This window comes from Letharia columbiana (genome assembly GCF_014066305.1).
Source record: "Letharia columbiana isolate WasteWater2 chromosome Unknown Sc0000045_s0, whole genome shotgun sequence".
Classification (NCBI taxonomy): Eukaryota; Fungi; Ascomycota; class Lecanoromycetes; order Lecanorales; family Parmeliaceae; genus Letharia; species Letharia columbiana.
Genome location: NW_023501089.1, coordinates 276,714 through 304,014, shown reverse-complemented (window position 1 = coordinate 304,014; position 27,301 = coordinate 276,714). Strand labels below are relative to the sequence as shown.

Below are 27,301 nucleotides of genomic sequence, written 5' to 3'. Positions count from 1 at the left end.
ACCCGAAGCAGGCGACATGTAGAAATTCCCTTCATGACTTACTTTACTAATGGGATAGTATCTAGTACCCGGCGGCGTGGAAATCACGGTCCTTCGACACCGCTCCACAAGAAGAGCTCTATCGAAGAATCATTTGGTAGTAAACTTCGATTTCGTGATGTTGTTTGCAATCGTGTTCCAGATACTCTCTTCTCAAAAGCGCTGATGATGAAAAGATCAGGTACTGAAGTGATATCAATTTGGCTGTTGCAGCGCCAATGCCGGTTTAGAAGCTGTAAACCCTACCAATGCAACTCCAGTAGTAGCGCCGACATTGGCCAGGGAAACTTAAGACGGGCATCCTTTGACCTAGCTCCCTAAAGTAAAGTATTATTGGAAAGCTTGCTTTCTCAATGCTCAAGACTTGAAAACGAGAATGGGTGCTACGCTAAGAGGCTAGTGACCAATCAGATCATCGGATTTCACCATTTTCAGTCTAAAACACACCTTATTTCTTCATTTTCGATCTAAACGCGGGTGCACACGGGTACGTCCAAAAGAGGAAGCTGGAAAAGAACTTCAAAATCCTCAAATCTACCTTTTTTGATTCCTTTTATTTTATCAAAAATATGATAATAAACTAAGTACGTAGAGTTATAGAATTATTTATACGCTTTCAAATAACGTAGCGTAGACGAAATTTGATAAAGTATTCTTCTATCGAGCTTGCGAGAAGAGCCTCTCCGGCAGGAGCCCTCGGAGAGCCCTCGGAGAGCCCTCGGAGGGTCAGGGGGGTTTTAGGGGGTCTCCCCCTAAGTATATCAAATAAATCACAACGTCTCTCTCGATTCTCAGGGTTAGATCCCTTAAAATCCCTTAAACCCTTCGGAGCTCTTTAAGGGCTCTCCGAGAGCTTCTGTCGAGGGGCTGTCAAAGCAAGCTCGAAATCAATCAAATATCATTAAAATAATCAAATTTCGAGCTTGCTTTGACAGCCCCTCGACAGAAGCTCTCGGAGAGCCCTTAAAGAGCCCCCGAAGGGTCCGAGGGGTTTTAGGGGGTCTCCCTGAGAATTAAACAGTCAAAAACCAGTACTCGGCAAGCTTTTCACTACTGGGAAGCCCGCGCCCCAGCACATATTAAGGGACCTAGGTACCGTACCTTAGCTCGCGGGTAGCAAAAAAGCCCGTACGAGTCTAAACTACGAAGGTCTTGATAACTTCGCAACGAATTTGGTTTTTGTTGATAGTTCGGGTATGAGAACTCTTTAGATTTTCCTTTCTACTCTTTGGACCGCAAAGGTTTTTTCGTTACCATCGTGACTGATAACTTGCGACCCTGTCGAATAATTTAGGGTGTTCGGGCTTTTTTGCTACCCGCGAGCTTAGGTAAGGTTAGGTACATGCACTAAGCGATAAGGTAGAGACTAATCTTTAGTGGCGGGAGCTACTGCCTGTGGACCCGATCGGAGGGAATCACGGGATTATCAATGAGTACATTACATGGTAAGGTACTGAGGTACTTTAATGTCCGCTCTTGCTGCACGTCAGACGAATGCCGAAAGAAGCCGAAAGCCGAAAGCCCGAAAGCCCGAACGCTTTGGCCCTAATTCTTCCCTGTTGCCCCTTTCTCCTCATTCCCATCGCATGCAGCTCCTACGCTAATGCAAGGCTTCACGATACTCCTCCAGAGATGGTCAAGTTTTGTCCTGTGCCCAGCTCAGCTTACACCCAAGGGCCGGAAAGAAAGGGAGATTAAGCAAGGGCAGAAGAAGACGAAGAAGAAGAAGAAGAAGACAGCACGACTCACCGCTTATCCATCCCGCATCCTCACTTGCAAGGAATCCCACCACGCGAGCAATGTCCACAGGATACGCCATCCGCCCCATTGGTGTCCTCGATGCAATGAACTTCTCAACATCGTCCACCGTCCATGACGCGTCGGCCGTGGGAATGTACTTGAATCCCACATCAGCGGCCATGTCCGTCTTGACCCCCCCGGGCGCGATCGAGTTGACCGTGATCCCTCGGGGGCCAAAATCGGGCGCAAAGCATCGAGCGAAAGCTTCGACCGCGCACTTGCTCCCGGCGTAGAGGGCGTGCTGCTTGATAGGGCTGTGCGCCGAAATGGAGGACGTGAGGATCAGACGCCCATTGTCCGCCAGATGCTCATAGGCGGCTTGGCCAACGAAGAACTGGCCGCGTGTGTTGACGTTGAAAACCTTGTCGAAAGCGTCCGGTGTGACCTGGTCGATAGGGCCAAAATGCTCGACGCCAGAGTTAGAAACGACAATGTCCACCCGGTTGAAGTGCGCCTTGGTCTGTTGGAACAGACTCTTGATGTCCTCGATCTTGGAAACATCTCCTTGGATGGCGATGGAGTCGCTGCCACCGGCCTTGATTTCGTTTGCCAGTGATTGGGCGATCTCAGCGCTGCTGCGGTAGTTGACAACCACGCTGGCCCCTCTGGCCCCCAGTTCCCGCGCAATGCCTGCCCCTATCCCTCTACCAGCACCAGTCACAATTGCAATTTTGCCGTCAAGGCGCGCACTAGATACGTGTCCGTTCATAATGGGCAAAGGCGTGTCTCGAGGAAGGGAGATGTGCTTTGCGGGAAGAATTGTGCTCAGAATGATTCCATATTTATACAGCGTAGATACCAAAATCCCTAGTTTTATGCACAGTCTAACGCACGAGCCATTTACCGGCATTCAAATCCCGTAACTCCTGGCTGCGTTGCGGTTCAATCGGTCTTTATATCGCCGAGCTGCAGTCTGCTTACGTACATGGCCTCATGATCAGACTAATTCTGCATCAGTCGAAGTGGAGCTTTTTCGAGCATGGCTATTTTGTGGGGCCCGTCTCTCCTTCTCTCAGACAATTCGCATCGTACAAGACCTTCGTGTCCGAAGATTTCGACTCCAAGCCATCAGTCCCCCAAAAGAACCCACGCTCGAGGGTCTGTATGGATGCATTGTATGCTTTTCAATCTACGGCAATGGGCTTATCATCCTCATGGTATAATAGAATGACTTATCGTCGGCAATACTGTGTTTGAAAGGGCAGAGAGCTAAGACGACAAGGTCGGTCTGGGGTAGTGGGATGAGGCTGGCAAGACTGGTATTATGCACCAGGATTGGGCCCGACTTCGAGCCAGTCATGATCCAAAATTGTCGGTAACTCTCCCTTGCTATTTGCCCAGATCGTACTTATGTTTTACTGTTGTTCCAAGATCCACTATGCGTCGAAAACCAATGCCCAGCATGTTGACTCGCCAGCCAATTACTTCATCACCGTGATTGGACACCAGCTGTTGTCGGGAGATGCCAACATCGATTCACAGCATATGCTCGGTGTTTCGGAACGCGAGAAGATTTCGGATACGGAGATCGTCAGCCATCATCAGCCCAGAGTAGCCCACATGCGCTACAATGACGGAAGATAGACGAACGGTTGCCGTAAAAAGCCACGGCCACGTCGTTGTTGCAACATTCTACAAGATAAGCGACGAGCTGAAACAGGCTAGGATCGAGACCAAGGTGCGATGGAGCGAACACGAGTTCGAGAAGGAATTCACGGAGTCTGCGGAAAGGTTCGAATCCGAGCAACCGGGCGCCACCAAGGGAGCGGCGCGGCCGTCTGGGCTGCAGCACTTCACCGAATCCTCGGCTCGGATTTTCTCCTATCAGATTCAAATTGATACTGCTGCGCTCTCACTGTTTTACCAATCGTGCCGATTCCAATTTATATTCTACCCTTCTCTGTGACTGTTGCGGCGTCGAACCACCTGGAATCCGTCTCAGCAAGTTTCTACAAACGGATTACGGATCCCTATATGAAGTAGCTGAATATGGTCACGTAAGCATTGTGGCTGACCCGGATGAACCTTGACTCACGAGCGAGATCCTACAATCCCTCGCCATGCCTCGTGCGACTACGCTGCAGGAAAGTTGAGTATGCGTGACTCTTTGAAAAATCTTTGAATCATCACTATTGTTCTTTCCTTCTCCCTCTTCAATATTACACGCAAAATTCAAGTGAACAGTATTCTTCTCTGATGTTTTTGAAAAGTCTGAGCTCATGAGGTAAGATTTCATGTCAGCAAGCCTCCCTCCGGAAAGTATCAGGGTAGTAGAAGAAGGCACGCATCCTTTACGGCTCGTTGAGTCATTTGGCCAGTTGGGGCAAAAATCATGGAAAGGTTTCGTGATAATTTGCTCTGAGCTCATCACGGTGCGCACGACTTAGGAGAGAATGCTGACACCAGGTCGTACACAAGGTGGAAGAAAATAGATTGAAACACAGCCGAAGATCCCACTCAGGAATGCCTCCTACGGCTGCGCTGACGCTGTGCTGTGCCACATACCACCATACCTCAGTTCTATTGCAGATTCCGAATCACACCCTGAGTCTCAGGTCAGATACAGCCATCGGTCTCTTACTCATTATCAAGACTACAAGGGTTCTGTTATTCTAGACCACACGGTTAGGCCTATGGGCGAATCTACTGTCTAGGCAGACACAGGAGGCTGTTGTGCTTAGAGGGCGCTTTGGTCAGAGCTCCGGCTTATGGTAGATAGAAGGTGATATAAAAGGTCAGTCCGTACAGTGGTGATGCGAATATTTTCTCTCCAGTATCATTTCTCCTTTGTGTATCATCTCTCCTTTGTGTATCATCTCTCCTTTGTCTAATTTCCATCTTTCAAAGTCACCTTTTTACAATGAAGCTGTACTCAACTTTCGCTGCAGGCATTCTTTTGCCATGCTTTGCCCACTTAATAGCAGCAGCTCCGGCACAGAAAAGCGCAGCACTAGTTGCTTGCGTCAAGCGCGCCCTGATTGGCGAAAACGTTGAGAGCAGAATCGTCACCCCATCGAACGATACCTACACAGCTGCCTCTTCAGGTGACGTTCTGTACGTCAGACTGTTACAATTGCAAGAAACCCGAGTCTGACCAGTACCTAGTTTCGCGGAGTATCCTGCTGTCATCGCATACGCTACGTCCATTGATGAGATTAGCCCTCTCGTCCAATGCGGAACTTCTACTGGCTTCAAAGTCACACCCCGCTCTGGCGGCCATCAGTAAGTGGCAGACCATGTACCGCTTTTGCGAAATCTCGATGGACTCTTTTAAAATTGTTAGAAGGTCTAGATGACTGACAAGCCTTAGCTTTGAGAATTGGTCTGCTTTGAATGGAACACTTGTGGTTGACACATCACACATCAACTACGTCAAACCATCCGAGGATTATTCAACAGTTACAGTGGCCGCTGGAGCGAAACTTGGACAAATTTATGAGACAATGGACCCGACTGGCCATACTGTGAACGGCGGTATCTGTCCTACAGTCGCCCTGGGAGGATACTTAGGAGTCGGTGGCTACAGCATGCAGATGAGGCTGCATGGAATGGCCGTCGATCATGTCCAATCAATCAAAGCGGTCCTGGCCGATGGCTCCCTGGTCACAGCGTCTGCGACAGAGAACCCGGATCTTTTTTGGGCCATGCGAGGGGGCGGCATGTATGGATTCGCGGTAGAAGCCACAATCAACACAATCGAAATCCCGAGATCCGCCATGGTCTGGATGAACTTCACCGCACCTACACGCCCCGAAGCTACTCAAAAGTATCTCGATTGGGCGGCCAAGCAAGATCCTTACTTCACCTCCCAGCTCAACCTCTACGGCGACCACGCCCAGATCTCAGGCTGGTACATTGGCAAGACGGCTCAGGAACTGACTACTATCGTCAAAGCCTCCGGTCTGTTGGACGTCCCTGATGTCTTTTATAGGATCTCAGCCAACTGTAGCACCCAGAATTCACGCAATTTCTGGGAAAACACCCAAATCGAATGCACAGACGATGCCACCGCCCATGAGGTCTTCAATACCCAGTACAATGTGGTGCCTGACGACTTTTCCGCCGTCCCGGGTGCGCCAGCGCAGTTTGGCTTCGACGACGTCCCCGTCTTGCCCAACGAGACCAAGGCTACACCATGGCCGCGCGTTGCCATCATCAACAAGACCTTGTTCGTGACCAAATCGAAGCCACTCACGTCAGAGACGATCCAGTACATCGTCGAAAAGTCGGGCGCCCTGCCCGCGGAGCTCGGCTTCTGGACCGAGATGACGAGTTGGAACATTTCGACCCCGGCAACGAGTGCGTTCGCATGGCAAGCAGAAGCCGAATACCTCTTCCGGTTCGAGGTCACGAGGTCGTCGAACGCGACCCTCGAAGCCATCGGGCAGAACTTCATGGATGATCTGGAGGCCTACCTTGTCCCGAGGATTGGGTACGCCGAGCGCTTCTCTGCCCCCTTTTTCTTTCTTTTCCAGCTGCTAACGGACTTCTAGCACCGCCAGCTACGCAGGCTACATGGACGCCCACATCAATTCCAACCCGTACGAAGCCTACTGGGGCGACAACGTTTGCAGGCTTTCGTCGGTCAAGAAGCAATACGACCCCACGAACTTCTTCTCGAATCCCTTCTCCATCCCGCCGACGACGCCCAAAGGCGTCAGTTGTTGAGTGCGCCGACGCTTCATAGACACAAGAACGTTTAGAGCTAGAGGCAAGCAAAGATAAGTCGACATGGAGTTGGTGCTTTTCCGGTGCAGGCACCTATCATGTATTTGTTTCTCAGGGGCAGGACTGGATTAGATCGGAGTTGGTGATTTTCCGGTGCAGGCGCCACTCGTGTATTTGTTTCTCAGGGTTGGGACTGTATTATACCGTACGCGTAGCATAGAATGCAAGCATGTTTTTTGATATACAGGTGCTCAAACGTGTACCTCTGATCCTTCATCGCGTCTCTGGATGCTGCACATAGAAAGCATGGCATGTCCGTTTCTCAATCAATCAATCAATCAATCAGTCAATCAAATGCGATCGCTGCGTCGATATCACCTCGTGCATATCCTCTCAATGATTCTCATAGCAAAAATTCAACTTCCGTGTTTGGAGGGGGACGAAACCGAAAGATAAAAAAACAAAAGCATTGCATTACACCTCATCCAAACCCGCAAGCATCAAACGAACCAATCAGCCCATTCTCCCCTCCCCCAAGGCAAATACACCCACCCATCCATCCATCCCTTTCACCAAACCACTACCTTCCACCGCACCGCACCGCATCCCCACCAACCCACCAGCGCGTGCGTCACCCCAAATCCAAAGCAGGAGCAACTCAACCCTACCCCTCGACACCAACCACCCATGCGCCCACACACAATTTCTTCCATACCGATATTCCATCGACCCCAACAGCGAAGCGATCAATCGTGGCAAATACGTCACACAGCATCAGCACGCTCACCCCCCCCCCACTTCTCTCTCTCTCCGTTTCTACTAATCATCCCATCCCATCCCATCCCATCCCATCCCATCCCATCCCACCACCTCGGTCCCTCGCACTCAGCCAAAAGCCGCCCGCCCGGCCGGCCGCGCTCGCTCGTTCGCTCTCCGGCCAAAGTCCGCCCGACGGAACGAAGGTGCTCACGTAAGTAAAGTAAAGTAGAGTAGAGTAAAGTAAAGTGCGGAACCGAACCGGAGCAGGAGTCACCGGCCGTGCGTTAGGTAAGGTAGGTGGCTTAGTGTTACCCGCGAACGGACGGACGCACGAACGAACGGGCGTTGCTTACCTACTCACTTAGCGTCGCGGCGGGGATTCGGGTAAGCCGCGTTTGTTGTTTTAGCTTGGGTATGTGGGGGTTTATCGGGGTTTGGTGGGGGGGAGGCGGGGGGTTTTTACTTTACTACCGGTGGGTGGGGGTAGGGAGGGAAAGGGAGTAGGTGGTGGGCGGATAACGACGGGCTTAGGGTTTGAAAGGGATGGAGCTGGTTGTTAGGCACCCTTTGGGCGGTCGCTTACCCGATTTCGGGGGATGGGTACCCGGAACCTGGGGGGCGGGTTTCCGGGGGCACAAGGGCCCGGAGACGGGCTCGAAGTCCCCGCGTTCGTCAACTCAGTGTACGTCGACGAGGAGTGAAGCTGCGAAGGATGTTCTGATGGCGTAGTTGTGCTCTGTTAATGTAGCCGGGAGTTTGTAGTCGAGAATCTTGTTGTAGGATTCGTTTGTGGTTTTGGAAAGTTGTGTGTCGCATTGCAAAATCTGATTTTCTGTGTCAAGAGAACAAGAACCCATTGTGTCAGGATATGGCTCCCAATGATCCACCCTCAATTTCTGAACCTCTGACTCGGACCAGTGTCATGGACTATTGGTCCGGGCCATATCGAAGTGTTCTCGACATTCAATTCTCATTTTGTCAATTTGAGTCTAGAATCATTTTATGGTCGAAGATAGGGGCACCTTAATCAACCTCTTGACAGATCAAAAATCTGGTGACCCTTTTTGAGTGACATATCAGGTAGTTTGACCATCTGAAGCGAAAAAGGCGGTCATACATTTGAGGATAATGAGCGTATTACAAAAACCAACGGGCCTTGAACCACGTAGTCCGGACCAGTCCATACGGTAGACCACGTCAAGAGCTTCAATTTGGACCCGTTCAGGCCTTTGGACCACTAGTTCGGATCGTCTTGAGCCTTCAAACAGCTCCCAAAGTCCCTACAAGTAACACCACGCCTGACTGCCCCTTACGCGCTCCCACACACCCTTTAACCAACTCCACCATCTCCTTGCCCAACGGACCATCTTCAATTGCATCCAAGTTCCTCTCCAGCCGGTCTACGCCCGACATCCCTAGCACCACAGCGTCCCCGTTCCCGCCATCTAGAATAGAGTGGTAGATAGTCCAGCGCAGGGCGCCAGCATGCCCGTCCAGATTCGCGGCCTGGGCCGCTGAGGAGACGTAAGCGGCTGAGGAGAGGAGAGCGGGCTTGAGATGAGTCTCCTTGTAAGCGACGCCGAGGCGGGTGTGCGGTTGTTTGAGCTAGGGATTTGCGTGGGGGAAATTAGGAGGAGGAGGAGGAGGTACATTTGAGTCCCAGCGGGAACCGGATATGTTGACGTATTCAGGGGGGTAACTTTTCCGGAGAAGGGGCCGATCGCTGCGGGACTGAGGAGGGAGGACAGGAGTCATGGGTCGGAGCCACGTCGGGCATAGAAATGTAGGATTTACGCTGTGCCGTTCCTTGACGGGGAAGAAGGACATCGTTCACGGGCAGTAACTGACGTGTACACATAGAGTGCGATTCCATACTTCCCCAACACGGGGAACAACATCACCGCATACTCGTCGTACCGCCCATGCTACACACTCGGCTTCACCAGCCCCCCCCCGTTCGCAGATCCCCACAATCGTCTCCACTCCATCAGCTCCATAGTCGCTACTGCCAACCCGTGCAAACTTTCCCCTCCTCCCAGTCGGCGTCCACAGCCTCGCTCGTCTCCTCGAACGGCGTGCCCCGATCCGGCGCGTGCAGGTACTAATACCCGATGTCGACTTTGTCGACGCCCAATGCCGTCAGCCACGCTGTGGGCGCCGGGGATCCATGATGTGACTTTGGTTGAGATGTCCGCTTATGTGTGTACGGAGAGCGCGCCGAGGGGGGTTTCGGACGTACTGGGGGAGCCGACGGGGTAGACGTGGGCCGTGTCGAGGTCGGTGATTCGGTACGAGCGGGAGGGGGGTTTCCAGTGAGTTGGATTTGGCCTGTGAGGTACTTGTGCCGAAAGAGGTGGTGCGGAAGACTGTTCGGGGCGGGCTGGAGGGAGACATCGGTGAGGATTCAGGCCCGTTTGAGAGCGTGAGATGTCTTTTGCATGGGGGGAGAGAGAGAGAAGACCGAACCTGTGATTGAGCTGATGTATATATACAAGTACATGCAGTGTAAGTACACCGGCCGCTGATTGATTTCTCGGAGACTGGATCGGTGAAGGCGAACGGGAATAGATGGATCGAATGAGCAGGGAAAACGAGACGCACAAAGAGAGAGGTTGGTTAGTGATTAGATCCTGCATCGCCCGGTGGAAGCTTGCGCGGAACTGGAGGAGGTAGGTGATGGGAAGGGGTATGGCAACTTGCAAGCCTGGGAATAGTGCGCTGCACTGTTAGAGTAATGTTGGGATGAGGGTGATGTACGTAGAACTGGATCAGTACAATTACTAGTGCGCTAACAATGTATCATTGTGTCTGCCTAAAGGGGTACTCTGGTATGGTACAGCCGAGTATCCAATGATGCAAGTGATACGAGGTTCATTTTGTACCATTTACAATAGCGGCTGGCTGCCTTGGTGACAGGGTCAAATGCAACGGGAATCTGACGGTCGGAAAATGGTTCGGACGTAGCTTTGACTCTTGGTTGCTAAAATACTTCTTTCTAATACGCCTATACTCTTATCGGACATGCAATCGCCTCCTGCTAATGCCCTAGGTAGACCGCAGTCTCTTTCAACCCACCGTCAAGGCCGGGTCTCCCATCCCTCTCTCTCATCCCAGACTGGCGAAAGCAGGGCTGGTTTTCGCGTAGTCCTTCCTGGTTCTATGTTTGCCCGACCAAAGCTTGATTCCGCCGGGTCGGCTTTTTGAGAAAGATGTCTTGTCCTGCAAAAAGACTTATTCCGAGGCTGGGATCAAGGCTATCATATCAAAGGACCCGAACTCTGGCATCAGACGCATGTTCCGCAACCTTGCCTCCTGGATCACCGCTGGAGCGCCGCACGAGGCCATGGTACTTTTAAAACCTTCACCTGGTAGCCGAGTGTACGCAGATTTCTTCTCAACAGACGGGTGAAGCTCTGCGTGCACGAATTCGGTGGGGTTGTATTATGCAGTCGCACCATAAACACGCTTGCCTATGACTTTTTGCTCGCTGAGGAACATAGCCTTGACAGTTTGCCAATGTCGTCTTCGGCGTCGAACAGATGAATCGGCGAGTCGTCGGGCAGGGAAAGGGCAAGGCCACGTTTGCCGTCTGGCATCCCCCGAGTGCATCCCGAGGAGGTTGGACATGTAGAAACCTGCGAGGTAAAATGAGGCGGAGATGCCGCGGCAGCTGATTTATCCGTCGAGATTTGCTTTGGTTGTCGAAGTGATACACTGCAGGTAGTACACCCTTGGACACTGGATCTCACTTCAGTCCTCACAAAACATTAAAGGAGCCGCCTTTTCTGCCTGTGGCACCGAAAACGACGATGGTCTATTTGGCCGTGGCTGTGCTGGTGGAGGGTCTGGAATGCTGAATCATGCTGTACACATTTCGCGGTATCCAGGATTTCCATAAATATGAGAAGCTGTAAAAAGCCTGGAAGGGGAATGGTTGTGCGTAGAGACTGCTAGGTATTGGAAGTGGGAAGCCTTTGTATTACGATTTGCGATGAAATTGATGGAAAGCAAGAACTTCTGAGGTACCTTGGGCTCAGCGAGCTCAGCTAGGCTCAAGCAAGCGCTAGGCAGGCAGGGACGCATTTTACGCGAACAAAAAGATTTCGAGTTCTTGGCATTAAAATGTACAGAAGCCGTACCTCCAAAAGCCAAATTGGTGAACATTACGAATGTATATGAAAGTCAATCCTCTTGTTATTGCGATTCTAGTCCGTTCAAGCTTCAGAATTTCGATTGCTACTCGTTAAGATATGGATCGTAAGTCGAGAATCCAGAGATGAACTGGAAATGCGTCAGGTTAGCGATAGTGAGGCTCAACTTTGATATGTATGGTGGGTACCCTCAATAATTACTTAATAATTCTCGGTGTTATTCTGGAAATATATCCGGGCTTTCGCTCTTCGGGCTCGGTCCTTGCCACTTGGCATCGCATGAGGCGCGGCTGAGGCGTTTGCTGCAGGTGGCGCGTGCACACGCTAAGAGTACTCTAAAAAGTACTTTACGGGCCATGTCCAGACTTCTTACATTGACCACGGACGCCGGGATTGACACCGGGATTCATCGTTCAGGCACATTGCGCAGTTGAACCCACGGGAACCGCCCAAGGGCGAGTTATTGTAAGGGGTTTGGAGGGTTTCTTGTGAGAACAGACTGCATGATTTAATGACTGCCTTTTTTTTCTCGTTGTTTAATCCTGCGCCACCCGTGTCACGCAGAGAAATCGCTTGCTGGGTGAGTGTCGGAAAGTATCCTCGCTGCCTCGATCCTTTCTCCCATGGCTCGCTCTGCGGTCTCCTACTTAGACTCTCTTACAGTATTCTACCTAGACCACCCATGGGAACTAATGCTTGGTACATTCGCGCTGTCTGTACTCCGCTTCATCTATACACAGCCTCAGTCCTCCATATGGCTAGCTCAGGTTCCGCTCGTCACGCTGGGAGCGGTCTCTTATCATGCTACAGCACCAAATTTCCTGCCTGATGGAGTCATCGCAATTGCTCCCAACGATCCTTTCATGTCCCTGTATTTGAATTTTCAGAGTCTACAGCGGTCTCCGGAAAGGAAATGCTCTGCACGGTGAAATTTGCGGCCGATGGTGTTCTATGATTGACCAAAGGCACGATCTGTGTGTGTCTTCGTTACATCTGCTTCGTCCGGAACTTTAAACGCCCTCGTTGATGGTACAGCTGAGATTACCACATCCGAGAGCTCAGCCATGACACTGTTCATCATGCAGACTGTTGAAATCACCTTGGAGGGTTTCATAGAAGGGACGTGTTGCACAACGGAATTGGAACGGCCGCAGCAGGGGCAGGACAACGAAGCAGACCGTGGAAGGGGCGGGGAGAGCCCAATAGCCTGGTAGAGAGCGGGCGGATACCTTCCGATCGTGGCTTGGCTCATATGGACGACGCCAGCATGGAGCTATCAGAACATCAGGCCGGATTCGGGGCAGCTGGCCCCCTTCAATCTTGTTGAGTCCATCAGAGTCATGAGGAGCTGAATTGCGCTCGGCACAGATCCAGTGAAGACAAAAGCGGAACACCCTCATGGAAAGGAGCTGTTCATCTAAGGTTGCACTGAATTTTCGATATCATAGAAAGTTATATTGAGTCTGATCTAGAAGCTTGGAGTAGCTTGTTATGCTGCGTGTTGGGTCTGTGGACAGCACTTGTCTCGATGCAGTGTTGATTTGTTGCTCGAGTTCTTGCTAAGATTGAATGGGAAATCTTCGTTGTATTCGTGGCGTAAGAAAGAGGGTCGTTGGAAATGTTGTCGCCTAAGAAAATACGAGGATGCTTTTGAAAGTGCTTTCACGAACCCTTTACTCTTCCCTCGCCGATAACAAGGAGTGAGATTTGTCGAAGACGTTGTCAGGATCATAGCGGATCTTTAGCGAGCGCAATTTGTCAAAGTTGCTGCCGAAGATTCGGCGAGCATTGGTGAGTAGGCCTTCAGATGGAACGATTAGCGCATATCGCGCGCACTTAGGAGTCACTAGTACTAACCATCATAATTGCCATATTCCCCAATGTGTTCCATCCACGCTGGACTTCCGGCTTCCTCCTTTACACGTTCGAGTTCCATCTCGGCCTTCTTCGCAATTTCCGTGGCCCATAGCCGGATTTTCTGGTCATCCTCGGCATTGTCCCAGAATGGTCCAATCATCACGTTCTGGTGACGCCCCCGGTTCGCGAAAGCCGTGGCATCGTTGGGTATCTTGCACCACGCTTCAGGATGGAGATATTCGAACAGTACAATCGATCTACGGGACCCGGGCACGGTTTGGTGCAATTTTTGCATATCCACGATGAGACTGCGGACATAGTCTGCTGACAGCGGGGGAACGAAGCAGGCACCTTTGGACAGCTTGCGCCCGCCATAAGGGACCGCGTGGTTCATCATACCATTCATCTCGCGATATGGACGCTCTTGGGCTGAGTTTTTGAGCGGCTGCAAATTGAGCAATGGCTTGAAGATACGTTCCGCGGCGCCTTGGGAGCCATTGTGAAAGACCGTCGCCACGACTGCTGGCTCCGTCATGAATGGAGGTGCTGTAACGCCCAAGACCATGGCTGAGTCCGGATCTGACTTTGTCAAAAGATCATTAGCGAAGTCTATAACTCCACCGAGCTTGGTGCTTGCTGGCCATATCATTTGACCGGACCAAATGTTGTTCTTTTGTTCGTGTGTCTCGAAAACAAACTCGGAGACTACTCCAAAGCCGTGGCCTGCTCCTCGGACTGCCCAGAATAAATCAGGGTTCTCGTTCTCGGAAGCCGTGTTGATGCTGCCGTCACCAAGCACGATCTGTACCTGTAAGAGGCTGTCGATTGTCAGGCCATACCGACCAGAGAGCCATCCATATCCTCCTCCAAGAGTGAGTCCTCCAACTCCCGTATGGTTGACCGTGCCACCGACCATTGCAAGGCCATGATTTGCTGCTGCTTCATCGACATCTTGCCAAATACAGCCGCCTTGCACCTTCGCGATCTTTTTTGATGTATCAATTTCCACTTTCCTCATCTTTGCCAAATCGATTACCAAGCCTCCATCCGTTGAAGCTGCCCCGCTTGATGAATGCTTTCCTCCAGCCACCACGAACGAAATTGAGTGTTTCCGACTTAGTAGGATTGTACTAGCAATATCCTGCGCCGAACCAACATACACGACGACTCCCTGTGTCTTGGCATCAGCCCGGATACACTTCAGGTTTCTTTCTGTCATTGTAGACAGCTCTTACCGCTCTCTTCTCAACCTCATCACTCCACCTTTTGATACTGTCCAAATAACCTTCTGAATCAGGAGTCAAAATTATTGAGTACTCGAGAGCTTCCTTCAACTCTCGCAAGAGACTAGCAAGAGCGTCTGGGCTTGTATGGCCCTGTGAGACCTCATCTTCTCGTTTACTCATTTTCTGACGAAGCAGATTGTAGCATGGGCCATGGATCGGCTAGGGTCTGTAAACTGGAAACACACTTCCAGATCCGATAGAGCTGAATATGACGAACATGCCATACTATATCATGTTGATTGTCTTATCTTTCCTGATTCGCTTTTTGCGACCGGTTCTCCCCGTCCTGCACCGGCTTTCGGCAGTCTAGATCCTTTCGGGAAACGAAAACCGGGCCTATCAAGTGACTTCAAGAACAGTAAGCCATAGAACAGTAAGCCATGGGCCGGGAAGCAAAATGTTAGAACCCCGACAGAAAACATGCATCGGACACCCAGAGTCTGGGACAGTGGTTCAAATCACCACGAGCCTCATTGCCACATCACACTGACAAATGATTTGATTTGTGCACCCCACGGACCCCGATGGTACTTTCACGTATCCGGTAGGTCCATGCCGCAATCGGAAGAAAGCTCGCTGTGTAAGCCGTCCTTACCTGTGCAGCCTTTGCAGCTTCAAGATTGTATCGGCAATGATCTGAGCACTATTCGGTAGGTCCATACCGCAACCAGAAGCAAGCTCGCCGCGTAAGCTGTTCATCGTTTTGCAACCTTTGTAGCTTCAAGATTATATCAGCGGTGGTCTGGGCAACGTCACGAGAATAATCATTCCGTGGCGAAACAACACCGCTGTAGGAAGCCTTGAGATATCGCGATAAGTCTTATCCAACCGCTGGGAGCAGTCATGAATCCTCTCAAACTATCAGCAAGATTGTGGAGTTTTGGTGCTTATTGATGATTACTCCTTGCAACCGAGGGCCATCAAACGTCATCCTGTACGGTCAAGCTCGGTGTTGGCTGTGAAATGACGGTGTGGTCGTGAGATGGCGGTGTAGCTGTGAAACTATCCATGTAGTCCCTGATCGTGCGATATGCTGTACCTGTGACTGCACTGGGCCGTTCAAAAATTCGGATTGTTTTATATAGTCATTCGATGTCAGCTTCTCAAAGACCATATCTCATGCTTCAAAACTAAACCTATGTCTGTTCCCCTCGTCTGTCATTTGTGTCTTCAACTTCTGTGAAACGGTCAATAGCTTCACCATGCCAATTGTACTGTTCTCACATCAGGTGGCCGACGTGCGTGGCCATCTACGCGATATTCACCGAAGCAGGAAATCCACTGTTCTTGTCGAATCGTTCTTGGAGAAGGCCTATGACGCGCTCCGACAAGACGCATGCACCCTTCCTCGCGAGGCTCGAAGCCAAATTCCGGTGTTCAATAGCGTGTTTGATTTGAGCGAACGGCATCATAATGCAAAAGTCCAGAGACGTGAGATCTCTAGTGCGCTTCTATGCATAAGTCAATTGGCACACTTCTTTGGGTAAACTTGATCTATCCATCTTGCCGAGGACTTCTTCGCTTATCGATTGTCTACAGATATTTCGAGCAACATCCGGATCAGTATCCTGTCCCAGGGGATGACGATCTCATAGTCGGCATTGGCCTGGGCCAATTGTCGGCAGCAGCAGTCTCGTGCTCGAAGACAATCGTGGATTTAGTCGGTCCGGCAGTGGAGGCAGTCCGTTTGGCGTTCCAGACAGGAGCTGCAGTAGGGAGATTTTCATCCAATTCTCAACAAACAGACTTTGCTGAAGGACACTGGAGCATGGTTGTCGATGGCGCTGCCGAGGAAATCGAGGAAGAACTACAAGTCTTACAGGACCAAATGGTATGGCCGAACTATTTCTTCCATTATGCTGTCAGCCCAGGTTCAGGTCATAACGAAGGTAAAAGTATTCGGGCTAACAATCCTACTTCTCAATGGCTACTACGATCTCCTGGGCTGGCACATTGATGCAACAACACCATGCCATAAGTCTAGTACAATAGCTGACCAGCTACAGAACATACCAAAATCAGCTAGAGCGTATATCAGTATGGTCGACAAGAATAGTTGCAATATCAGCGGTCCGCCATCACGGCTTCGACAACTCCAGCAACACTCAAAGTTACTTGAGAAGGCTTCTTCTCAAGAGCTTTCGGTTGCTGGCTTCTGGCATGCGCCTCACGTGTACGGGAAAGACCAAGTGTCCGAGATATTGGAACCCCGCTTGAGTGCTCTCGCTGAGGTTGCGCCGCCTTGTCGAGCGGTTTTGTCACCTTCAACTGGTGAACTGATTCAGGATTCGAGCAGCGGGCTTCAGTTTACTCGAGCAGTCGACGACATCCTCAGACGGCCAGTACGGTGGAATACTCTCCAGCAGACTATAGCCAAACACATCAGTAGTAAATCGGCTGCTGTTGATTCAGTAGTAAGCTACGAAATCAAGCCTGACGTCAACTCGATTTGCTCTACACTACAGGCAGAGACCAAGAAGACCGTAGAAGGACGGGATTTATCCAGTTGGTGCTCTCCCGAGGCCAATCCCAAGCCACAAGGACGCGCGATCAATTCCAATATTGCCATCGTAGGCATGTCTGGCCGGTTTCCCGGAGCGACAGACCACGAAATGTTGTGGAAGCTACTTGAGCAGGGCCGGGATATGCACAAAAGAGTTCCCAAAGACCGATTTGATGCTGAAACGCACGTTGACCCTACCGGCAAGAAGGTCAATACTAGTCACACCCCTTACGGCTGTTTCATCGAGGAGCCTGGCCTCTTTGACCCACGCTTTTTCAACATGTCTCCCCGTGAGGCCACCGAAACCGACCCGATGCATCGCTTAGCCCTTGTGACAGCCTACGAAGCTCTGGAGCAAAGTGGGTTTGTTCTCAATTCAACGCCTTCTACCCAGCAAGATCGCGTTGGAACGTTTTACGGGCAGACCAGTGACGACTGGCGCGAGGTGAATGCGGCACAAAAGATTGCGACGTATTTCATCCCCGGTGGCGTCCGCGCATTTGCTCCTGGCCGTATCAGCTACTACTTTGGCTTCCGGGGACCTAGCTACAGTGTCGATACTGCTTGTTCCTCCAGTCTCGCTGCGATCCAAATTGCCTGCACTTCTCTCAGAACAGCAGAGTGCGATACTGCGATTGCCGGCGGCGTCAACATCTTGACGGCACCAGATATTTTCGCCGGGTTGAGCAGGGGACAATTTCTTTCCCCAACTGGTTCTTGCAAGACTTGGGACAGCAAGGCGGATGGCTACTGCCGTGCCGATGGCGTGGGCTCCGTCATTCTCAAAAGAGAAGAAGACGCAATCAACGATAAAGATAACATCTTGGGGGTTATTCTCGCCACTGCTACCAATCATTCTGCAGATGCTATTTCTATCACCCACCCACACGCTGGGAATCAGTCCTACCTTTACGAAAGCGTGCTTCATACAGCAGGCATCGACCCTCTTGATGTCAGCTACGTCGAGATGCATGGCACCGGTACTCAAGCGGGTGACAATACCGAGATTAAATCCGTGACCGACGTCTTTGCGCCGGACAACGGCAGTCGCGGTCGAGATCGAGACCAAGCACTGCATATTGGCGCTGTCAAATCCAACGTCGGCCACGGCGAAGCAGCTGCAGGGATCACCGCACTCATCAAAGTCCTCATGATGTTGCAGAAAAACGCCATTCCTCCTCATGTCGGTATCAAAAACACTTTGAACCCAGCATTTCCAAACCTTGAGTCGCGTAACGTTCGGATACCGTTCCAGAAAACCCCATGGCGGCGCATCGGCGAGAAACCGAGAATTGCCTTCTTGAATAACTTCAGTGCGGCCGGAGGAAACACTGCGATGGTCCTTTCGGACCCTCCACAGCGAGTCTTGTCTTCGCAAGTGGATCCTCGGTCAATGCTCCCTTTCGTGGTTTCATCGAAATCTATATCGTCACTGCAAAGTAACATCCAGCAGTTGATCTCATACACGCAAGGGGCCTCCGAAGAATCTCTAGCTAGTCTGTCCTATACTCTCACCTCTCGTCGGATACATCACAATTACCGTGTCGGTGTTGCTGCTTCGGATCTCGAAACCCTCAGAAATTCCCTCAATAAAGAAGCCACGAAGGGTAACTTCACTCCTATCTCATCAAAGGCTCCACCCGTCGCATTTGTGTTCACTGGACAGGGAGCTTTCTACGCCAGTCTCGGAAGAGACCTATTTGAACTGTCGACTGTGTTCCGCTCTGAGATCATGCACCTGAACGAGCTGGCGATGACACAAGAATTTCCCTCTTTTCTGCCCGCAATCGAGGGCAGTGTCGACCAAGAACATCAGCTATCAAACCTAGTCATCCAGCTTGCTTTAGTCAGTGTTCAAATTGCGCTTGTCAGGCTTTGGCAATCATGGGGGATCAAGCCGTCCGTTGTTCTCGGTCATAGTCTTGGCGAGTATTCCGCCCTGTACGCCGCTGGGGTGTTATCGAAACACGATGTAATACACCTCGTTGGACACCGAGCCAAGCTTCTACAAGAAAAATGCACCGCTGGCACTCATTGCATGCTAGCAGTCAAGGCTTCAGTGGCCAAGATCAGGACCGCCACCAACGGTCTACCCTTTGAGATTGCCTGCCTCAATGCTCCAAATGATACCGTCCTCTGCGCGAGTGTCGACGAGATCAACAGCATCTCTCAGGTACTGAACCGCGCAGGCCACAAATGTCTCGTGATGGATCTCCCATACGCTTTCCACTCTGCACAAATCGAGCCGGTCTTAGAGGATTTTGAATCCGTTGCCGGTGGCGCGACGTTCAGCAAGCCAAGGATTCCAGTCATCTCTACACTGCTAGGAGAGGTCGTCGAGACGGAAGGAGTCTTCAACCCTGCTTATCTCTGTCGCCAGGCCAGAGAACCCGTTGACTTCGCAGAAGCTGTTCGATCGGCTACTGACAGCGGGACTCTCAACCCGAAGACCGTTTTCGTCGAGATAGGGCCCCATCCTATCTGTTCCAACATGGTCAAAGCTTCCTTGGACAACAACCCCTTGACGGTAGCTTCCCTACACAAGGCGGAGAGCCCATGGATGACGCTTTCCAAAAGTCTCTGCTCCCTTCATTGTACAGGCCTTGAGATTGATTGGCGCGAATTCCATGGAGACTTCGAAGCCTGCCACGAACTTCTAAACCTTCCGGTTTACAAGTTTGACAATAAGAACTATTGGATCGACTACGTTAACGACTGGTGCTTGCACAAAACCGAGTCTCGCGATGCCACCCCCACGATTCCGGAACCGTTGAAGGAGATCTCGAAACTATCCACATCTTCTGTTCATCGAGTAGTATCTCAGGAGTTTGATGGGGATGTAGGAAAAGTCGTAATCCAGTCCGAACTTTCTGAACCAGCCTTACGAGCTGCTATATTGGGTCATCTCGTGAATGGAGCAGGGCTTTGCCCATCGGTAATTTCACTCCTTCAGAAACTATCTCTTGAAATATACTGACCAATGAATCTTGTTGTAGACCATCTATGCTGATATTGCATTCACTCTTGGCGATTACATTTACAAAGGATTGAGGCCCGACGCAACGGACTTCAATATGAACTGCGGCAATGTGGAAGTCATCAAGCCGTTGATTGTTAAGGATGGGCCCATCAAGTCGCAAATCCTGCAGGTCACAATAACTGCGAACCTCAGCAAAAATCTGGCGAATCTTCGCTACGCCACCGTCAACGCACAAGGCGTAGAGACTGTCACCCATGCGACCAGCAGAATCACTTACGAAGATGGAGCAGAGTGGGTGGCTGGATGGGATTCCAAACGCTACCTGATCGAAGGTCGCATTGAGACCCTAAGGGATCGACTGGCCAGCAACAAAGCCGATCAGATCTCTCGAGGCCTTGCCTACAAACTGTTCTCTGCCCTCGTACAGTATGATGAGAAGTACCAAGGAATGGAGGAGGTTATCCTTGACAGTAAAAACTTCGAAGCTACCTCACGGGTCAGATTCCAGACTCAAGAAAAAGACGGCACTTTCTTCCTGAGTCCCTTCTGGATCGACAGCCTTTGCCATCTCTCCGGGTTCATACTGAACGGAAGCGATGCCGTCGACTCGAAGAATTTCGTCTATATTTCCCATGGGTGGAAGTCTTTCCGGATCGCTCGTCCTCTGAGCCGAACGAAAACCTACAATTCCTACGTCAAGATGCAAGCTTCGCCGAACAATGTCATGTCCGGGGACGTTTATATCTTCGAAGGGAATACCATCATCGGGGTGGTCGGGGGGCTTAAATTCCAGCGAATTCCGCGCCCAATACTCAACACCTTCCTACCTCCCGCATCATCGGCATCCTCCCAGCCTAAGAAATCGAACCAGCCTCTTGAGCATAGTGCCACGCCAACCAAGGCCGTGAAGGATGTCCCGACCAGGTCGCCCAAGGTTGCCTCGCAGGAGAAGCCCAAACAAGCGAAGCCGATCTCGACTTTGGCACCATCACCCGCTCCGACCGCCTCTCCATCAAGTGGAACGATAGTGTCGCAGGTCCTGGGTATCATTTCCGAGGAGTCAGAATTGCCAATGTCGGAGCTACTCGATGAGTGTGTCTTTGGCGACCTTGGGATCGACTCCTTACTGTCCCTCCAAATCTGCGGCAAGATCCGGGAAACGCTCGACATCGACATTCAGAGTTCGGTGTTCGTCGAGTGCGAAACCGTAGGGGAGCTCCGAACCTACCTGCAAAGATTTGAAGAAGAAGGTGAAGGCTCGATCGCGACTCCGTCCACTTGTTTGTCGGATGATGATGAGGAGGAGGAGGAGGATCACGATTCCGATGGCTCGGCGTCTACGGCCCCTTCGACAAGGTCAAAGAGCTCCAAGAGCGGCGCACCGCAGAAATCGATCAGCACTGAAAGGAGCAGTCGCAAAGAGACCATGCTGCTTTTCCGCACCACGATCGCCGAACAGATGGGCATCGCCCTGGAAGAAGTTGTAGGTTCCAACGATCTGCTGTCCCTCGGCATCGATTCTCTGATGAGTATCTGCATTCTCGGTATCATGCGGGAAGAGACGGATCTCGAGTTACCGTCCGATCTGTTCATCGACCACCCTTCCATTGACGACATCGAAGCATTCCTCGGCTTCAAGGAGCCCGAAGCCCCGGTCGCGGCCAAACCCTCGAAGCGCCAGAAGCACGCGGCGGCCACCGCGACGTCGCCACTCCCGGCCATCCTCTCCCCCCGGGCCGTCTCGATCCTCATGCAAGGCAAACCGAAAACGGCCGAAAAGACGCTCTTCCTCTTCCCCGACGGTTCCGGTTCGGCGACCTCGTACGCCAGCATCCCCGCCATCGGTCCGCGCGTCGCCGTCTACGGACTCAACAGCCCCTTCATGACCAGCCCCGCCGACTTCACCAACGGCATCGTCGGCATCGCGTCCATGTTCCTCGCCGAGGTCCGCCGCCGCCAACCCCACGGGCCTTACCACCTGGGCGGATGGTCCGCCGGCGGCATCATCGCGTACGAAGTCGTACAGCAACTGCTGGCGGACGGCGAGCGCGTCGAGAGCATGGTGTTTTTCGACTCCCCCTGCCCCATAAAACTGGAGGCCCTGCCGTCGCGCCTGCACGCCTTCCTGGCGGACGTGGGGCTGCTGGGCGGGGAAGGCATGGAGCCGCCGGAGTGGCTCCTCCCCCACTTCGAGGCGACCATCCAGGCCCTCGCGGACTACAAGCCCGTCCCCATCGGAGACAAGACGCTGGCGCCGAGGACGCTGGCCATCTGGGCCCGCCGGGGGGTGTGCGGTAACCCTGGCGATCCGCGACCGGAGACGTGGGACGACGATCCGAAGAGCATGAAATGGCTCCTCGAGAACCGGACGGACTTTGGAACCAACGGATGGGATGCGCTGCTGGGCCGGGACGCAATGGAGATGGAGAGTGTGGACGGGAATCACTTTTCTTTGATGAAGGACGGAAAACATGTAAGTATTCTTCACCTCTCTCGAATATCTCGACATGAAGGGAAGCTAATCGCAAAAAACCAACAACAGTTACGCCAGCTTGCGAGCTTTTTGAGGGACTTCCTTTGACAACTTTAGATTCAAGGAGGCTTAGGTTTGTTAAAACGGATAGAATGTTCATGTTCATGTTCATGTATATGGAAGCTATTCACAAAAAAAAACTATTGCACCAGCGCGGGAGCTTTGGGGGGACGTTCTTTGGCATTTTGGGGTTCAAGGAGGCTTAGATGGTTAAACCGGATAGAATGAGAATGTTCATATATAGACATACCATGAATCAGTACAGTACAACAGTATGTGACGAACAACCGCATCCAGACGACAAGTGCCCTGATCTCATTGCGTCGCCTCCGAGTCCAGAAATCCATCTCTCTGACGTGTTTCGTGAAGCCGTGATGATACACGATTCACCCGCGGCGAGAAGGCCCCGATTTTACGAGATATTTGGTCTCGTCTCATGAGTGACTCGGGCACCTGTACTGAATACCAGCTCTAGGTCGTCGAGGATGAGCGGATTTCGCCGAATGTGAAGACGGACCTTCTCTTATTTGATCCGCCGGACGCCCTCCTGGGATATAGAATGAGCACCCCAATACGGGCCAGGAGTGTCTTATGACAAGACGGCAGAGCAAGCCTTGATGGGTCGTGGTCAAGGTTGATCTTGTGATATCCAGGAACTGATGCAGCACCATCTGGACAATCACAAAAGCGTGTTCCACCTCAATGGTGCCCTCCCCCCTCAGCTTTGACAGCTGCCTGACCCAGCTTTGATAGAGCGGCCTCCACCCCGGCAAGTAGTTCAGCCGTAGAGTCATACCCCGAGGGAGCTGCGCCTGTGGGACGAGCGTCGAATAGTTCCTTGGTGGGGATCACATCGCATTCTCTTTGATATCACGATCCAGATGATGACTCCTGCCTCTCGTCCTCTCTTCCATCTGTCTTTCTTCACTTCGACTTCTTTGTACGCCCCTTCATACGAGTACGCACGTTTTTTTTCTTGCGTGGCCAAGCCGCCAAGTCAGGGTCTATGCGGCCGTTCGGACCGTGGTCACAGCTTCCCAGCATGATGTTAGCTTCCTCAAAAAGATCACGTGGATGTAATACTGACTTGATGTTGACTCGTCTCATCGGCCTCGAGCTTATTCATTCTATGATCGCGAGGCGTTGAATCGAGGATGTCATCGTCTTCGATGTCGAAGCATTCAAAGATATGACTGTAATCTTCCTGGAGTGCTGGCAGAGGATTGACAGCGATCTTTGAACGATGCTTCGTATCTGCTTCATAGAACATCTTTTCCTTTTGAGCCAAATCGATATCCAGAATCGAATGCCTGCAAAGCGACTTAAAAAGTCTCATGCCCTTTTGTCTCGCAATGTCGATGCATTATGTCCTCCCCATATTCGCCTGACGGAGGTAAAAATTCGTTTTCATCCTCCATTTTTCCATATCGTTCACTGAACACACTCTTGGACCCGCTCGGTACTATTAGCAGATGGCCATTGTCATCCGCGCCATTTGACGCCTTGGGATCGGGTTGTTCAGTGTCAGTCTACGACGACAAGTGTTGCACCTGCTCCAACCTAATGTCATCCCGTGAATGGTTGCTGCATTAGGATGCTGCTGTTGGGACTCGGTGGCATGCGAGAGGCATCGTTGGGGCCTGGGGTGGGTAGTCAACTCGCATGCTGGAAAGTTGAAAGTGCGGAAGAGGTAGCCGTCTCGGTGGATAGATGTTGATGCCTGGCGTAGGAACCTCCTCGGGTGACTGTTCGTTGCCAGTATCGTCTTGCGCAACCCTTAATGCACTCTCCTCTCGAGACCCATTAGTGACCAATGCGTTTGTTGAAACGCTCCGACACTGCTTTTGAATTTTCCTACCATTCAGCTAGTAAAAGATGACGGGAAAAAGGCCGCCGCAATGTGTAAAGAGCGATGAGACAAATCGATCTACGGGGTCGAGTGCATGTGAGCTGCTTTGACGCCTGCCTGAAGGGGCGATGTTTCTGCAGCCCTCCGATCTTACACGGAAAGGCTGTCAGGCGCAACCAATAAGGAGGTGTAGCAACCTGTTCAAATGAAGCAGATGCTGACGTACTACATGTTTCCTCTCGAGACGAGCGTGGGTAATGGATCCATCCATCATAAAGATCCATTCCAATCCAAACGCTTTTTCATCGTGTTTGGCGAGCATGGCTCCGCAACCGCAGCATCGTCATGGATCCTGCCAACATGAGGTCGTAGTACTGACTGAATCGGCCAAGACATGTGTGACGTAGCTCGAAGGGCTGAAGCCGCTCGCCCACCAATAGTGGACATAGCCGTTTTAGAGCCGCGGCGAACGCAGGACTCACTGAGGTCATAATCCGTCTTCATGATAATTTTAATACTTGGAGGATGGAGGGCAGATGTCTCGAAAGGCCAACAGACACCGGATAACGGGACCACCCAAAATGCCAAATGCCTATTCAAGCAGCTCTAGGGTCGCATCATAGACGCGAATGATGCCATCAAGCAAAACCTCCGATCTACAGTACTGCGATCTTAGAGGCTATTCACCCAACAGTGGTATCACGTGCAGAGTTCCCGGAAGCTTTGAAAACAACGTCCACATCGGAAGAGCAATCGGGTGCTTTTGGTCCGCTACCCATCTTCTAGGATGACCTCCCGAGCTTGGCCTTACCTACGATATCGAAACACCTGTGGACAGTAGGACCTTCAACCAACCCCAGGGCTCGATGGTATAAGCGCACGTCCGAGCCTCATGTTTGATGGCGACACGAGCACAGCACTAGGTCGAACGGGACGATGATGTCTCCATGCCCGACCACAGTCGAGTAAGCTATTCTTCACGAACCTTGAGGCGCTCGACGAGCTCTTGCGGAGTTGAATGATCGCGTCAGAGGACGTGGCGGCGAGATGGTGAAAAGGGCATACGGTAAATAGTACATGTCCCTGGACCGGGTCTGAAAGCGCGGATGCCGATGGAAGGAGCCGGGACTAGGATCTTCTGAAACGTGCGCGGGCTGCTGTGCCGCCATGATAGGTGGATGTGATAAGTTTGTTCGTTTGGGGTAGAATGGATGTTGGTTTGGGATGGAAGATCACCACGGAAGTGTCCAAGCTCGAAGAGGGAATCCTGTCATCGGCACGAGATGCCGATGTGGCCTTTGCACTCAACATCAGCATCATATCCCTACCCCCGAACCAGCACAGCCAGCTGCAAACAAGCAAGCATTCCAAAGGAAGTCCGAGAAGCCGTGCGAACATGCCCCTAGTTTCAACTCTTTTGTATTCATCACGTATTGATAGAGCTTGTTGTGATCAAGCCAGACCAAACCGCGTTGCTGCCTATCCAAGCAGCGGAAGTCTTATCTAACATTCAAGTCCCATACACCCAGCCCACCCAAGTTGACCCGAACTGCCGATGGTATTGTAAATGCGATGTGTCATCGCCCAAAGAAACCAAAAAAGCTCCTCCTTTTACCCACCTTCTGTGCCTTCTCCGCTCTTCTATCCATCGCATCGTTGCCGTTAGGTAATGTTGGTATAGGTGGTCCCCTTAGGTGTGGACTCGGCGGCCTCGTCGTCGGGTAGAACGAGTATCCGTCCCTCGATGGCGGCTTCGATACTGAGGGTCTCCGACTCTGCGCTCGCGATGCTGCCCGACTGTGCAACGCGGACCTCATGCCACTGATTGATGCAGCGTCCGAGAAATTCTCTTTGTTTGGAGACTTCTGCAAGTTCTCGATCTGCCCAAAGACGGTTGTACCGTTGAAGGCAAAATTCTCTTCTGGTATGGCGACAAATCGCACGACCCCTCTTGTAGCCGCCACCCCGAGCGAGTCGGCCATAAAGGCTTGTATCAAGGCGGCATTGCGTTTATTTGTTGTGGGAAGGAGTTGCGAAGGTAGGGCGCTAACTGTGAGAATGTAGGCTTGGTCGAAAGTACCGGCATAGAGGAGGCATTCGGAATGTTTGAGGGTTATGAATATAGAGGAGATAGGTCTTTGGTATCGTTGGGACATATGCTGGGAGAAATCTTGCAAGAAGTGAATTTCGTCGGTGATCTAGAATACGCAGAGATTGGTCAGCATCAGCAGGGTGGGAAGCAAGTGGGTGTGCGTACGATGACGTTCGTCTTGATCTCGGCAGTGATCACCGAGTCTTTGCTGATCCGATCTCTTGGGGATAAGTTCGGTTCCCGGTAGGAAAAGACTTCTGTGTAGTACTGGCTCTTGTTTCTTCGAAGTTCATTTTGTTGCTGGTGGCCAGTAATGATCGATGCATAAGTACTTTCTCCCGGCGTCCCCCGATCTATGGGTCTGGCTATTGTCTTCTCCTCCATCAAGTCTGAGGTTGACATAGCGTGCGGCGAACCCTCATCGAAGAAGGAAAAGGCAGATTCGGCAGGTGACACCAGACCCTGGTCACGCTTGGTCACTGTGAATATCTGGCCGGCGGGGGTGGGAAAGTCGTTGGCTGTTGGTGTGGGTACTCGAGGCGACTCGGGTGAGATTGATCTTGACCTTGTGGAGGAAGGCATGGTGCAGCTGCACGACACAGTGAGGGGGAAGTTCGGGTAGGTTTGAGGGGAGATGAGTAATGATTGCAAGAAAGAGAGACGCGATGCAGGGCCAAGAGGGCGTCTAATGAAAGAGTCTCTTAGGACATGGATGTGTTTCGGCTGCAGCGCACGAGCATTTCACACTGCGGACTCCCGAGATTTGGACCAGGTCAAAATGTTG

General features: G+C 51.6%; 6 protein-coding genes across 6 annotated transcripts; 3 read left to right on the top strand and 3 right to left on the bottom strand.

Moving 5' to 3' along the window:
- Nucleotides 1–1,652: 1,652 nt before the first annotated feature.
- HO173_010083 (uncharacterized protein) lies at nucleotides 1,653–2,548 on the bottom strand (the record flags this gene model as incomplete). Its single annotated transcript, XM_037311969.1, has 2 exons — nucleotides 1,653–1,687; nucleotides 1,789–2,548. 2 exons carry the CDS (start codon nucleotides 2,546–2,548, stop codon nucleotides 1,653–1,655), a joined length of 795 nt encoding a protein of 264 aa, XP_037161213.1.
- Nucleotides 2,549–3,409: 861 nt separating this feature from the next.
- Nucleotides 3,410–3,745, top strand: HO173_010082 (uncharacterized protein; the record flags this gene model as incomplete). Its single annotated transcript, XM_037311968.1, has 1 exon — nucleotides 3,410–3,745. One exon carries the CDS (start codon nucleotides 3,410–3,412, stop codon nucleotides 3,743–3,745), a length of 336 nt encoding a protein of 111 aa, XP_037161212.1.
- A 954-nt stretch (nucleotides 3,746–4,699) lies between these two features.
- HO173_010081 (uncharacterized protein) lies at nucleotides 4,700–6,507 on the top strand (the record flags this gene model as incomplete). Its single annotated transcript, XM_037311967.1, has 4 exons — nucleotides 4,700–4,893; nucleotides 4,945–5,061; nucleotides 5,150–6,271; nucleotides 6,333–6,507. The coding sequence occupies 4 exons, from the start codon at nucleotides 4,700–4,702 to the stop codon at nucleotides 6,505–6,507; spliced, it is 1,608 nt and encodes a 535-aa protein (XP_037161211.1).
- A 6,583-nt stretch (nucleotides 6,508–13,090) lies between these two features.
- HO173_010080 (uncharacterized protein) lies at nucleotides 13,091–14,680 on the bottom strand (the record flags this gene model as incomplete). Its single annotated transcript, XM_037311966.1, has 3 exons — nucleotides 13,091–13,218; nucleotides 13,275–14,445; nucleotides 14,510–14,680. The coding sequence occupies 3 exons, from the start codon at nucleotides 14,678–14,680 to the stop codon at nucleotides 13,091–13,093; spliced, it is 1,470 nt and encodes a 489-aa protein (XP_037161210.1).
- Nucleotides 14,681–15,762: 1,082 nt separating this feature from the next.
- Nucleotides 15,763–22,624, top strand: HO173_010079 (uncharacterized protein; the record flags this gene model as incomplete). Its single annotated transcript, XM_037311965.1, has 5 exons — nucleotides 15,763–16,043; nucleotides 16,100–16,391; nucleotides 16,450–19,998; nucleotides 20,060–22,516; nucleotides 22,586–22,624. The coding sequence occupies 5 exons, from the start codon at nucleotides 15,763–15,765 to the stop codon at nucleotides 22,622–22,624; spliced, it is 6,618 nt and encodes a 2,205-aa protein (XP_037161209.1).
- A 1,018-nt stretch (nucleotides 22,625–23,642) lies between these two features.
- HO173_010078 (uncharacterized protein) lies at nucleotides 23,643–27,099 on the bottom strand (the record flags this gene model as incomplete). The annotated part of the gene is made up of 4 exons (XM_037311964.1): nucleotides 23,643–23,886; nucleotides 23,966–24,078; nucleotides 26,045–26,623; nucleotides 26,683–27,099. The coding sequence occupies 4 exons, from the start codon at nucleotides 27,097–27,099 to the stop codon at nucleotides 23,643–23,645; spliced, it is 1,353 nt and encodes a 450-aa protein (XP_037161208.1).
- Nucleotides 27,100–27,301: the final 202 nt, after the last annotated feature.